Source organism: Petaurus breviceps, unplaced genomic scaffold (assembly GCF_028583685.1).
Source record: "Petaurus breviceps papuanus isolate PSGF00001 unplaced genomic scaffold, PetGlider_PUasm1.0 90903, whole genome shotgun sequence".
Classification (NCBI taxonomy): domain Eukaryota; kingdom Metazoa; phylum Chordata; class Mammalia; order Diprotodontia; family Petauridae; genus Petaurus; species Petaurus breviceps.
The window spans coordinates 3100040-3114609 of record NW_027187376.1 but is presented as its reverse complement, the minus strand read 5'-3'; the positions used below and the strand labels follow the sequence as shown (position 1 = coordinate 3114609).

The 14570-nt window shown below is 39.2% G+C and overlaps 1 protein-coding gene and 1 pseudogene across 1 annotated transcript in view; one reads left to right on the top strand and one right to left on the bottom strand.

Moving 5' to 3' along the window:
- Positions 1-14570, top strand: part of XRCC5 (X-ray repair cross complementing 5) — a 131942-nt gene that overhangs the window by 49901 nt on the left and 67471 nt on the right. Inside the window, exons 15-16 of the mRNA XM_069075187.1 lie at positions 4624-4717; positions 6835-6904. Coding sequence (XP_068931288.1) covers positions 4624-4717; positions 6835-6904 — 164 coding nt within the window. The remainder of the gene's footprint in view (positions 1-4623; positions 4718-6834; positions 6905-14570) is intronic.
- LOC138151733 (splicing factor 3A subunit 2-like) lies at positions 1112-4552 on the bottom strand (annotated as a pseudogene).

The following is a 14570-nucleotide window of genomic DNA, read 5'->3' as shown; positions in this document are numbered from 1 at the left end:
TCTCTAAGGTATATAGTACAATCTGTAGCAACATTATCATTTTACAGGTGAGGATATGTAAAATTTTCCTAAGGCCAAGCCAAAATATGAACTCGGATCTTGCCAACTCTAGATTCAGTGCTTTCTCCACTATAATATATTTGTTCTTGGGTTTCATGTAGTTATTTTCACCCAGTCAGGAAAGAGGATTGGTATGCTCCATTGGTATGTCACATCCCCCAGTCTCTCTGCGCTCTCTGTCTTCTCTCACCCTCATTTCTTCTTAATTTCTACTTGTTATTCCAAATTCAGGAAAGGGCAAAGCTGTTTTGATTTTAATCTCCCTACTTGGCCATAAGAGGTGATTCATTATTTAAATGTCAGTGACTTGCTTTCCTAGTGGCCATTGTGTTATTTTTAGGATTACCACTTTTCTGTATCTTGTTATTAGTTTAGTTTTTTCACTCTAGCTTGAGGTTTTGAAGACAGTATGTTGTTTACAAATACCATAGTTTAGTTACAGATTGCAGTTCTCATTCAGCCATTTTTGACAGTAAATTTTATACCAGATTGATTTTGTTCACTGGGATAAAAAGTAATCTCATATTTTCATGCTGTGCAGTAGAAAAGAGATTATGGGCATTTTATTTTGGATTTTATTTTCAGTTGTTATTAACTGGAGTTTCTTCTCTTATCTTTAAGATGTGCCATTAAAAGCATATATGTTGCTTATAGGATTTTTCATCTTAAGATAAAGTTATTTTAAAGATCATATTGAAATCTAACCTAAAATTGTATTTAGGTTTGTAAAAGAAAAGTTAAAAGTTGCTTTCTGAAAATGGTTTTTAAGATACAGCTTAAGATTTCTATGAGAGTGTTTTTGAATATTTAATTACTGTTTGTCCAGCAGGTTTTAACAGTTTTTTTTTTTAAGCATCTGGGGTTAAGTAACTTGCCCAAGGTTACACGGCCAGTTTTTTTGTGTGGGTGTTAAGTATCTGAGGCCATAACCGATCCTGGGTCCTCCCGACTACGGGGCCGGTGCTCTTACTGCGCCACCTAGCCGCCCCAAGTTTTAACAGTTTTAAGTAGAAGTTTATAAAGCTCTCATATCTGCTAATAGGATGGTTATTATACATAAAAGTCATCTGTGTAGAGATATCTAATAGCTATCAATTCTGAAACAGGAACTAGCAAATAATATCTGAAAGGTAATGGATTCATTACTTAAAAGTTAAGTTTCCATTATCTGTGCTTGCATTTTCATCTTTATAAGGGAGCCTTGAGGTGAATGCTAATTGCAATGAATGCACTCCTGGGACACAAAATCAGGGTTGCTGCAGCCTGGCAGCTAGGGGAGGCAGTTTGGGTAGGAAGAAGGTCCTTGTGCAACGAACTGCCTCTTTAAGATGGTTGGCAGAATAACTTTGTATATCTTCTTACTAGCAGTTATGATTCTTTTTCTTCTTTTATGCAACTGAATAAATTGAAATTTAATAGTGATGAAAGTAAAATTTTACACTTGGATTGAAAAAAATCAATTTCACTAATACAGACTGGGTGAGAAGACATGTGGGCAGAACTGGGAGCAATGTGGCACACAGGCAGATCTGGGGTACTCTTAGGAAAGATCATGAGACTTGTCCTAAAATGGAGTAGGCTGCTACAAGTGTTAAAGCATTTCTCATCACAGATCTCCAAGCAGAAGCTATGCAACTACTCCTTCAGAGTCTTATAGATACTTCTTCAGAATGTTATAAAAGGGATTCTTGGAAAGATACAGACTAGCAACCTTTGAAGTCCCTTCTGACTCCTGACAAAGCTGTAACCAGACACTGGTTAAGTCCAATGTTACTCTAAGTGTTGTATATGTATCTATTTTGATTTCCTAACTAATTTCCTTAGAGCAGGGACTGTCTCCTCCTGTATTTCCCCATTGTGCCTGTGGATGGCCATACCATATGTAGGCAATGTTCTTTGAAAGAAATGAACACTCACATATAACTGCATAAAGAAATATTATGATAAAGCTTTTAAGTCTAGGCTGGGGGTAGAGGAGAAGAGGAAGTGAAATCCCTCATTTTTCTCTGTAGAACATGGGCTTGTGACAGCTGGATGGGGGAGGGAATTGGAAGGGTTCCACTAAGTCACCCACATACCAGGTTACTTGGGCGTACATTTGTGAAATACCTACCTGGGAGTGAGGCTGAGTACTTGGAATGACTGCATGACCTTGGCTTCATTAGTATCAAGCTCAAATTGACAATGCCACAGGAATACAAAGTGACGCTTAAAAACTGGCTGTACAGAGTACAGAACATCTGCAGTCTAACTTGGGCCCTAATCAGATGTTTTCAGAGAGGCAAACCTACCTCCTTTTCCTGACTAAGGTTCAAGAAAAGTCCTGGAGTTGGGAACCTATGCCTTATTACATAAGATTCACATCTGCTGTGACAAACTCAAGGGTTAATGAAGAGATCATGGCCATTTCTGCTGGTCAGCACTCTTGCCAAGTCTTGGGAGGGTGTCAGAGCCCACCCACTCAAACAAGCTAAGGGATAAGGGCTGAACTCCAACCCTGCATATTCCTTAGGAACATCTGCACAAGTCAGTCACCAAGCATTCAGAAGTTTTCTTCCTAGATCTCATATACTAGGGAAAGGGGTGGAAGAATTTGGTTACTTCCAAGTGACTTCTCATAGAGAGTCTACAGTAGTTTATAAGACTATTCCACATTATTCCATTCAGTATAAACAAGGTAGAAACCTATTTTATCAACTTTGAAGGCAGCTTTCAAACCTGTATACAAAAAACACCAAAACTTGTCTTCAGGGGAATGATGAAATATAAATATAAACCACCTTGGTAGGGGAGGAGGAAAAGCTTTTCATTTGGTTGGTGGAGGAGGAAAAATATTTCCATGTCCTTCTGAGGGAAGAGGGGCCCACAACATTGGGGGCATAGGAGTTGGGGGATGTTCTTGGGTTTGGGGGTATACAACTGGGACTTGAGGGTGAAGCCCTGGAGCCTAAAGATGAATTCCTGGAGCTTTAGGGTGAACCTCAGGTGCCTGGAGTATACCCCAGGAACTTAGGGATAAACTCGAGGTGCTGGGGGATCTACTCCTGGAGCCTAAGGATACACCTCAGGTGTTGGGGATGTACTCCTGGAGTGTGAGGATGAGCCCTAGGTGCTGGAGGGTAAACTCTGGGAGCCTGGGGATGAATCCTAGGTGGTTGGGAGGTATACCTCTGGAGCTGGGGGATGCACCCCAGGTGCTGGAGGGTATAGCAGCAAGGGTGGCTGCTAGCACAGTTTCTTTGATCTGCTTTTCTAAAGGAAAGCAATTCAAAAAGGGGTTAACCATCTTACCTTAATAAAATATATATCATTTACCTAGTTCAGGGGAAAAATTCAGCACCCTAAACTTCAGAGAATACAAACGAAAGTTAAATCAGACAAAAAATACAGACAGAGAAAACAACACAATTCAGCAGACAGGACTTCTAGCTGTCTGACCATTACATACATACAGTGTTAGTTACCAGAGAGAGAAACAACCATCTAGGTTTTCAAAGCCGGGGGCCTCAATGGCTGATCTGGGGGGTATACCCCAGGAATAGGAGGGTGAATCTCAGAATCAGGGGGATGAACTCCAGGTGCAGGAGGGGGCTTCTCAGGAGGCCCAGGAAGGCCTGGGCATGCAGGCCCACTGGGAGGCATGGATGGCAGAGGCATGCTACCTGAAGGTGGTGGCGGCAAGGACTCTGGAAGAGATGGTCAAAGAGACAAACCATTCATCAGTGTTGGTGGGGGCCCCTTTACTCCAGGAGGCCCAGCCAGGCTTCTCCATCTTAAAATGAAACTGGAGACAAAACTCCTTGGTTTCTTGGTTCCAGTGGATCCAAAACTTCCCCTCAGCCTCATCAGTCTCTCTACTTGGCACCTTGAAAACTAGTTTCATAGGACTCAGCTGTCATTAAAAGACACTGCCAGTCTCTGTGGAGGGGGTCAATCCTCTGCTCATAGGCAGACATGAACTGATGGCATGGCATTCTCAGCATAGTCAAGGCTGGAAGAGAGGAGGCTCTGCTGGCCATCTCTTTGTCCTGCTGGTCACTTTGTAGCCTGGACGACCAGTTTTCACAAACTTCTTTGCTTCCACTTTGACTTTCTCCGGGGCTGACTGGGCTGGAGCCTCCTTCTCTTCTTTTACTTTTCTCTCAGCCAAATTAGTTTGATGCTTTTTTCCTTGAGTATGTGCTAAGAAGCTTCCCTCATTGTTGTGAAATCTTAAGCAGAGTTTGTATTCATAGGAACCCAAATAGTTCTTTATAAAATATGGATCCTTGTCGAGAGTTGTTTCGAGAGCCATTTGTCAGTCATTCCCTTCTATCTCAGTTGCTCTCAGAAGATGAAGCTACTGCACCTCTCCCAGTCTTGTCACCAGGCCAGTATTGAAAATCCACAATGATGGTCTTTGTACTTCAGTGCACTGAGGAAAGAAATCAGGCTCCTCACAGAAACCCCAAGCAGCAGTCAGGGCCAGTGCCAGGAACTCCTGTGCTATCATTTCCCAATTTTTTTTCTTTTTAAGACAAAAGTATAAAACCCAGATAACTAATTTGTTTGTTTCTTTCCTAGCCATGAAGATGGCCATGTGTCTAAAAAAGTCAAAACCGAGGATGAGGAAGGCAACTTTAGTATCTCCAGTCTGGCTGAGGGCAACATCACCAGTGTAAGAAAGTCTTGACTCATTTCCACTCCTTGTCAAAGATTTAAGGATTTCATTGCAGGTCCCTCAATCTAGTAACTTTATCATTGGCAAATAATCTGCTGTCTTCTCATTCCTTACCTTTAGAAACAAAACAAAACCCTGCTTCTATCCTTCTTCTCTTTTCTTCTTTTTAATAAAGTCACAAAATTATCGGTACAGCACATTGACCTTCTTGGAAGCGTGGCTGTTAGTATCAGAGATTATTCTTGCTGGGGGAGGGAATTAGAAACCGGATTTGTTTTTTGAGTTCTCTTTATAGTTAGAATAATGAACTCTGTCCAGGGGAAAAGGACATTGGCATACGAAGAAGTCTTAAGCAAAATGGCACTTGCTGTGCTGCAGCTTTCTCTGAAACACACCATTAAGTTCAGGGTTCCTGAAAGTGGAGGTTTTCCATGTTTAATGAGAGTATTTAGTATTTGAAGGTAATGCCTTTGGGTTAGTGGACATTAGGAATAGAGATGAAAGGAAGCTTCCTAAAGAGAAAGAAGTAGGAGCTAGTACTTCCTATTCTCTTGAGAAGAAAGAATAGAATAGACACATAAAAACAGTGGGCGTAGTAGCCATTCTATAGTACTTGCATTGACTGAGGCTTGCAGAAGGAGAAAAATTATCAGTGAAAATGAGAATGTTTTTGAGTATTTCTAAGTATATTGTGAATCATTTCTGCTTTAATCTCTGTATTATTGGTTCTTCATTTTGGGAAGTTTTTGATAGGAAATAATATTGTCACTTCTTAACTTCAAGGACAGCCACTACCAGTAAAAATTTTATATATATATATATATATATATATATATTATGGAATGATTATTAAAAAATGAAAATTTATGTACAGTTTATGAATGTAAATTCACTTTTACTCCTATTTTGAAGGTAAAAAGTGCTACATTTTATCTCTCTGTGAGAACTTGTCCTTCTGTGCTTTTAGAATAACAGCTGTAAAAGTAAACGAGAAGCTTTCCTTAAACACCATGTAGTAAAAATTTATTTGCTGGAGAACCAAACTGGGCACTCCACCTTGCTTCCCATTCTGTGGGCTGAGTGGTTCCTCTTCATCATTAGGGCTGGAAGCTAAGATGAAGGAACATCAGCATGATCTCAAAGTGCCATAAGCTTTGGAGAGGTGTGGGTTTTCAATTTGACACCCCTCCAAGTGTCTGTACAGTATGTTTTTTCATATTACATCTTTAGGAAAATGTCCAGGTTCAGCATGGCCACTTGTTTCAGTTGCAAATGTCAACATACATCATCTCCTGCCCTCCCTCAAAAAGAGGGCATGTAGGGGCGGCCAGGTGGCTCAGCGAGTAAGAGCACCGGCTCCAGTGTTGGGATGACCTGGATCAAATCCGGGCTCAGATACTCAGCACCACACCCAGAAACAATAACTGGCCGTGTAACCTTGAGCAAGTTACTTAACCCCGATTGCTTAAAAAAAAAAAAAGAGGGCATGTAAAGCAATAGTGCTAAACTTAGAATTGAGGGCCACTTAACTGTTATTAGGATCCCTGTGGGCTGCATGGTTACAGTTTTAAAATGTAATGTTTTCTGTGCTTTATTTTATTTTTATTTGTTTTGTTAAATATTTCTCATTTATATTTTAATCTGGTTTGAGCCACACTCAGGAGTATTGTGGTTTACATGTAATGTGTAGGACATTTCATTTGACATCTGATTTAGAGAATCACATGAACTTTTCCTTATACCTACATCTGCAGAGCACTCTTATTCCTAATTATTTGGATGCTGGGATGAGTAAGCAATCTGTGCTGCTTAGTTTTTGAAGCAGAACTGAGCCAAGACAGTTGTTTGTCTGAGATGCTGTTGCCTCTGAGCTCCATGGAAAGACAATGAGCTGGTATAAAAGCAGTTAAAAGAAAGCCCAGGCTGTCGGGTACTGGCCATATGACACTTCTGGCTTTGGAGCAGGGCCATGAAAAAGGAAATGAAGGGAAAGGCCTTTCTCTGCGATTTCACAAGAGCAGATGCACCATATTAAACAATGTGTATTGCCTGGGGTGATGCCAGAAAAAGAAGGAAATTGGTCTGAGATGCCATTGTCTTTGGATGTTTTTTAGGTTGGCAGTGTGAACCCAGCTGAAAACTTCCGTGTCCTAGTGAGACAAAAGAATGCCAACTTCAAGGAAGGTGAGTGGAGGCACCCCATCTGTTTTACATTACAGAGTAGATATTTAATGGCATTAAAAGATTTAAAATCTTGACTGGAGCAAGATTGAATTGATATTTCATGTAGCACTTCTCTGTAAGAATCTCAAAGATTGTCTCTCATTAGACATTATAACTAGCATGCAAGGGGAGCTCTCAGGAGCTGCTATGTCATGTCCTAAGGTAGTATTTGCTGATGAATCATCATATTAACACCAATGATGGACCAGAACTTTGGAATTTTCAGTTTGCCACTTGATAGTCCACTAGAAACTTGGAACGAGACAGAATAGAACTAAGATGGTTTCTGAGACACATTTGTGGAAGCAGGTACTTTCAGACTCAATTCTGAGGATTTGACATTAGAAGAACCAAGTTTAGTTTTACCCAGTAGGGTCAAATTCAAATAGAAATGGCAACCACTAAACTATGCATAAGGATATGTGTGTGTTGCATACTTTGTTTTGAAATTTAATGTTATCAATATTTTATTGTATTTTTACTTATTTTGTTAAATATTTCCCAATTATATTTTGATCTGATGTAGGCCGCACTTGGGAGTGTTATATGTTTGACATTCTTGATACCTAATTTAATTCCTTAGTCCTGCCTTAGAGTGGACTTGAAACCAAAGTCCCCCTCATCTCATTTTCCTCCCAGAATCCTTAGAATTCTTTAGACGATGTATAGTACAGAGATTTCTCTCTTCCTGTACTGATAACCAGCTCATTCTCCAGATGTAGCATGGATAAGATGTAGGTCTATAGCTTTTCCTCTCAGTGCTTTATATCTCATACTGAGCTCCCCTCTACAGATTCATCATCATTGCAGGCTGGTATTCATGGTAGCATTGTGTTTAGCTATGCCCTATAGGGTCAGCCTTTTCTGTGCATTGTGTGTGTGTGTGCGTGTGTGTGCGCGCGTGTGTGTGCGTGTGCGTGCGCGTGTGTGTGCACGCGTCTGTATGTGGTCTTAGCTCCCTGAACTTATTTAACACTCCTAGAAGGTTACTTTCTCTTTAGTTGTTGTATAGCACCTACCTTATCAAAATCAGTGTATTGTGAGAATTCTGTTTTGGAGAACTGTGGCAAGATGGCCAGCATGCCATTATGATATTGCTCAGAGGCTATTGTGACTAGCTTAGTTTCATCAGTAACATGCAGTCTGTTGAGTCAGATTTTGTTCTTGGTGGAAGATCCAGAAGCTGACTCAAATGAGAAAACTGATGCCAATTCCATCATGATATTACCCTTTGGAATCTTGGAAAAGATTTAGGATTCTTATTACAGCTTATGTAAAAATGGAGATAAATACATTTATGTTAGTTTCTAGCAATTGTATTCACAGTTGCTATAAAAGAGAACATTTGAGTTTTAGCCCTTAGTTAAATATTACAATGGATCTGTGATTTATGTATGTGAATACTGTGTCCAAAGGTACAGATCACAGCCATCTATACCTTCCCATCCTGTGTGACTCTTATCCATGTCTTCTCTTATATTTTCCACATGGGATACCCCCAATGCGCTGGGTATCTTCCTTTAGTTCTTTTTTTGGGTACCAAGGTACCATTTTGACAGGTTCTCTATTATCCTTGCTCTTCTATGATCAGACCACCACCTGTCCTGTGTCTTTTTGATTATGCCAGTCACATAGTTCATCATTAGTAATATGCACTGACCTGTGTATATCCGCCCTGCATCTCTGTATTGCCCTTTATTATATTGCAATTTTGATTCTTTGTAAATGGTGGTGTTCAGTGAGTCTCAACTATATAGCATCATCAGAAAAATATTGATTTTAGAAAGGTAGATTTTTGTTTCAAAGAGAAACCTGAAGTTGTTGAATTTATTGATCTTGTTGCTGAGAAATTTCAATCATGTCCAACTTTTTGAAACCCCATTTGGGGTTTTCTTGACAAAGATATGGGAGTGGTTTGTCGTTTCTTTCTTGGCTCATTTTACAGATGAGGAAACTGAGGCAGACAGTTAAGTGACTTGCCCAGGGTCACACAGCTAATAAGTGTCTGAATCCAGATTTGTACTCTGGGGGGATGGACCTTCCTGACTCCAGTCCTGGCACTCTATCCACTGGGCTGCCTAGCTGCCCCAACATTGTTGAATACAGTTTCCCAAATGCAAACCATCCTGCCATTTTTCCTTCTCTCTTCTGGACCTAGCTCGTTGTAAAGAGTCTGTCCAAGATATGTGTCTTGGGGGCCAGGGTGGGAGAAGGGCAGTGTTTAGATAGATCTAAATGTGTAGATATATAGATATGGACATATATCCAAGATATATGTGTGTGTGTATGCACATGCTTATAAACACACACACATATCTAGATATTTATAGAAATATCCATCTATCCATCCTGATAGACCAACTTAACAGGCTAGACAATAAGCATTTTTCATCTGCTTGGTTTTTCCTATATGAATTGTTAAGGTGAGCTCTCGAGTAATTATGATTATTATTTGAAAGGCTCTGCAATATACTAGGACTTGATACAGTCAGCGAAATATTATCTGGGAATAGGAACAGATGAACTTTTGTTCATCTGAGTTTAACTGAGTTTAAATAGAAAAGATAGTTTAAATTTTGAAATAAGTAGTACTTTTTAAAGTCTGCGATGAGAGAAATATGGTAAGGTTCTTCTGCGTTTCTCCTGTCCTCAGGGATGGACAAAGGATATTTCGAGTAGTACATTGTGCTAAAATCAGTTTCATTAGAAGCAGGGATTATGGAAAAAAGAACAGAGTTGCTACAGTAAAAAACCAGTGAACTAGGTTGTCTTCTTTGTTTAGAGCAACTTGTCCAGGATCCCACATCCAGCTTCAATCATGAGATGTTGTTTACTTCTTTTGATTGAAAAATTGCACGACCTCCTTAACCTGTTTTGTATTAAAAGGTCTAGAAACCAAGCAACTTATAGTTTGTGCAGTGCATATATTTGGTTAACTGATATGAGTCATGATTGCCCTGATACCTGTATAAACCCAGTTAAACCTCATTCCTAAGCATCCAGAATTTGGGTTTTGTTTGTTTGGTTGGGTTTTTTTGGAAGGTTGACTATGTTTGTATGGTAGCTTTCTAGATCCTACCAAATTACTAGTCTTACTCTAATGAGTTTGATCCTATTTAAGAGTGAGTCAGAGTTGTGTCACGTCCTCTCAAAATCAGACAGTCTTCTCTTAGGTGCATCTTTGTAAATTGCCATCATCATCATCAGGATGAGCATAAATAGGTCTTATTTCTCTGTTGTCATGAAACATATCAAGTGTGTGTCAGCAGCTCCCAAAGACTTCGAATCTCAATATATGTAATTTCTTTCAACTCTATCTTACCTAACCTTTTATCAGAACTTCTCATTAGCAGTAATATGGTGCTTAATGAATGTTTATTATTAAGTGAATGAATGAACTTAATGGCCAAAAGCTCATCAATGGAAGAGAGAAGTCTTCTTCCTGAAAACTAACCCCCTTCCTTTATAATGAATCTTGGAAAATTGAGACTTTCCATATTCATTAGAGTTCTAAGTGTGTGACATTTGTGTAAAACAACCTGAAAGTTTTAGCTGGTGTAGAGAAGACAGAATCTGTGCCTTGTACAACAGTTCTGCAGTTACTTCTTAAGGTTCTTGTCCATCTTATCATGTGCAGAATATTTTGCTAGGTTTTGTGCAAAATACCACACAGTAGGACATTGATCCTGTCCTCTCTGGAGATGACAGGTACACAAAAAATCAGTAATACAAAATAGAGAATGATAAGTACATAAGAAAGGTTCAAAATACTATCTGCATGGAAGAGATGTTTTCTTTTTTAGGGGGATCACAGAACGTTTCATGAATGGTTATACTTTTGCTTAGCCCTGAAGGTTGAGCAAAATTTCAGCAGGTTATGGTGGGCAGTAGGGGTATGGGTCACTTAATTCCAGCCATTTGGGACAGCATCAGCCAAACCATAGAGCTAGCAATAAGTGGGACAAGTTTGGGAAAGGATGAGTAGCCCAGTGTGAAGTAATGCCGAGAATGTAAAAGAGTGATGATGATGCCGATAATATCTCCTTCACAGGGTTGATGTGATGATCAGATAAGAAGCGTATAGAGCACTTCAGAAACCTTACAGTACAGTAGCATTTCAGTTTTCTTTTGGGGGAGGGCCTGGTTCTGAAGTTGTGGTTTCCTTGGCATGGGCAATAGAAGTTTACTTGACCGATGAACATGAGCACTTGTTCTGCATCTTAGACTCTTAGAGAGTTGCCTGGGAATACTGAGGATTTAAGTGACTTGTCCAGGATCACACATCCAGTACTGTAGTTGTCAAAGACAGAACTTTACCTTGGTTCTTACTAGCTTAGGTGCCAGTTCTTATCCACTTCACCATACTATTGCATCTGAAAAAATTGTTTGGAACCAAATTGTGAAGGGTTTTGAATGCACTAAGGGATTTGAACTTTGTCTGGCAGGAAATGGGAAGCCCTTGAAGGTTTTGGAGAAGGAAAGTGACAGTCAGGGCCGGATAGTAGACAAAGTGGCAGGCATTTATGTGTAGCATGAAATGTGAGGTATGTGAAGTGTGAGTCAGGGAAAGTAGGATAAGCTGTTATACTAGGACTCGTCAAAGGACAATTAAGGTAGAAAAATGGACAAGGAAAAGAGCACCTATAGTAGGAAAATTCTTTGATCTGCCATAGATCTCACTTGTCTGCTTTAATTTAGAGCTGGTCATTCATGACTCTACCATTCTTGGGCCTTTCTTTTTCTTTTTTTATTACATAACTCCCCATCTTTTGGAGACCATATAGAGAGTGTTTTCCTTTGAAAATTCCTTTAATTATGGTTGCATCTAGCTCCCATGGAAACCAAGAAATATCATTCTTGTTCCATGTTTTCTGCTTAGTGTGAGCCATAGTAGCTGAATTGGTAAAGGGTGGGAATGGAGAGAAGGGGATGCAGGCTTAGAGCACAGTCACTGCCACAGTCAAGACTCTTTTTCAAGCAGCCAGAGTCTGTACTTAGCGAATGATTGCAGTAGGCCCAAAGAGTGAGAGTAGTGCCAATGGACTCAAAGGTTTTTTTCATGGAGTTTGTCTCTGCAATTATACTCAGAAGTCAATGCAAACTAATTCAAATGACAAAAAACACATAATAGCAAGAAAAGGTCTGCTTGACCATGAGATTGGAGGGTGTGAGTAATCTGTGTTGTGTCTTGGGATATTTGAGCTTAGTTTTCTCTGGTTCTGTTGGAAGACCTTGTGGAAAAGGTGAATTATAATGTTGGAAGGGGATGTTTGAGGGTTGGGATTCTGGAAGAAGTATGAGTGGACAGAGTGGGCAAAGGGTTGAAGCATTAAAGGTAGGTTGATAAATAATAAAACTATAGTCCTATTTTATCCCAATAATTTATTTTCTTGTAATGTTTTATAATCTTGCTAGTTTTAAACATGCTTAGAATTTGTTAAAAAAAAAAAGGAAACCCCACCATCACAGACTCTGTCTTCCATACCCCTAAAAATGTAAAACTCATGCAAATTTCAGGGACTGACATCAGAATCACTTAGAAAAGAAAGAGCTTGTTCTGTTCCACATTAAAAATGTCCATTGATAACCCTGCTTTGCATAGCTTGTTTGGTTTCTGTTGTATAGCCCTATTAGCTCCACATTTTGCCCTGAGATTATCTTTTATCATTTAGTGCTAGGCAGAAAAACATCATAGGAATACACAGACAAACCAATCACATGGTTCAGTCTGAGAGATTTCACACTTATGGTGAATGCTAATGATCCTGACTTACAAGGCAAACAGGGGAAGAGGTACCATCATGGAAGTTCAGTGTGTTCTCCCTACCTCCTACAAAATGTGACTGTGATGCTGCCTTTTACATTATAGATCCCTGTCACATGGTATTGTCACCACCCCATTGCCACACTGAGGAACTGGAGTTCTTTAGCCTCCCTGATTGAGAATGACCTCAGGACTTGTTCCGTGGGCCCAGCTGGATAAAGAAAGAAAACTTGATTTGAAATTGTGCTGATGGGACAAACTGCTTAAATTAAATTAAAATTAAATCAGTGACTTCCGCTGACTGCTCATGGCAGATAGAATAAGCTGAAACTCTCAACTAATGAAGACATTTAGGAAAAGATGTTGGGCTTTTGTTAAAATAGTCACTAATCAGCTGAAATGTTCAGGAAGAGCCTAGAAACATCTCAGAGTCTCACTTGGAGGCAATAAAAGTGTATCAGTTCTCTGCCTCCAGAATGCAAGCCAAAGGGGCTTTTATATGCTGCCATAGAAAGAAATAGCAAAAATAATTTGATAGTTAATCCTGTACATTAGATCCATATATGTCTACATAAAGACCTAAAAGAAGCAAGTTGTACCTTTCCCAGAAAAGGAAACCATCTTTTAGACTCAGGCCCCAAAGTCTTTTCTAATAGAAAATGAAAATGTAGAAAGGAATTCTTTGAGAGTAGGAGAGAATTTTGCTTTTTGAAGTTCCATCAGGCCAATTTGGGAGCCCTCTTGGGAGGTTCATAAACTTTTAAGTATGTGAGATTAAAGGCTCTAGTTTAGTTGTCTATACAGAACACAGCTAGGTAGATAGAGTGGCAGCCCTTAAGTCAGGAAGACTTATCTTTCTGAGTTCAAATCCAGCCTCAAACACTTATGCTGTGTGACCCTGGCAAGTCACATAACCGTTTTCACCTCAGTTTCCTCATCTTTAAAGTGGGCTGGAGAAGGTAGTAGCAAACCACTCCAGTATCTTTGTCAAGAAAACCTCAAATGGGATCACAAAGAGTTGAACACTTCTGAAAAAAAGTATACAAAATCTGTGTGATCCTAGAAAATTCTTGTAGTTGATCTTATTTCTTACAGCGAGGTTCTGCTAGAGCACATGGGTCTACCATTCCCATACTTACATTGTAGGAAGTTGGAGTCAGAATCTGGTCCCTTCTGCAGAGACTTTAATTTCTACTCTACCTTTCTGTTCTAGTAGTGTTCTCCTTTTGGGCTCTAGTGGGAATGGTAAAAAAAAAAAGTTTACTGTCTTAATTATTCTTTTAATAGAAAATCTCCAGTATCTTCTTTCTCTTTGTGGGAATTTTTGCTCTTCCAAAGGTAGTTTCAAAGATTGTACTTGTTTTTGTATCACGTAAAGGATTGGAAGCTAGACCTATTCTTGGGCTATAGAGGTCTTTAGAATATAGCAGTTTAGACTATCCACCTATCCTATTTCCCATAATACATAATACACAATAAATAAGAGAGTCTTGAATGGCTGTTTCCTCTAGTTGAGTTCTTTTCTACTTTTCCTGATGAAGCAACATAGTCCCATTACTTGAATAGACACATTTTATAAGGCATTTAAGTAATGGGTCGTGTTTAAAAAAAAAATAGGTCTCCTATATCTCAGAAATTTACATTCTATTTCAGGTGTTTCTGCCATGTGGAAAGAGCCTATTTATATTAAGAAAAAACAAGCTTATCAAATACAAAAAAATTTGGGATAATTTCAGGAAGACATAAGTTTACAAATATAATAGTGAGCAGTTAGAATTCATTTGTATTCTAACGACGGTGTGTTATTTAAAATTTTTTATTATTTTGCTGATTTGAAGAATCACATGTATGCTACTGCTTTTT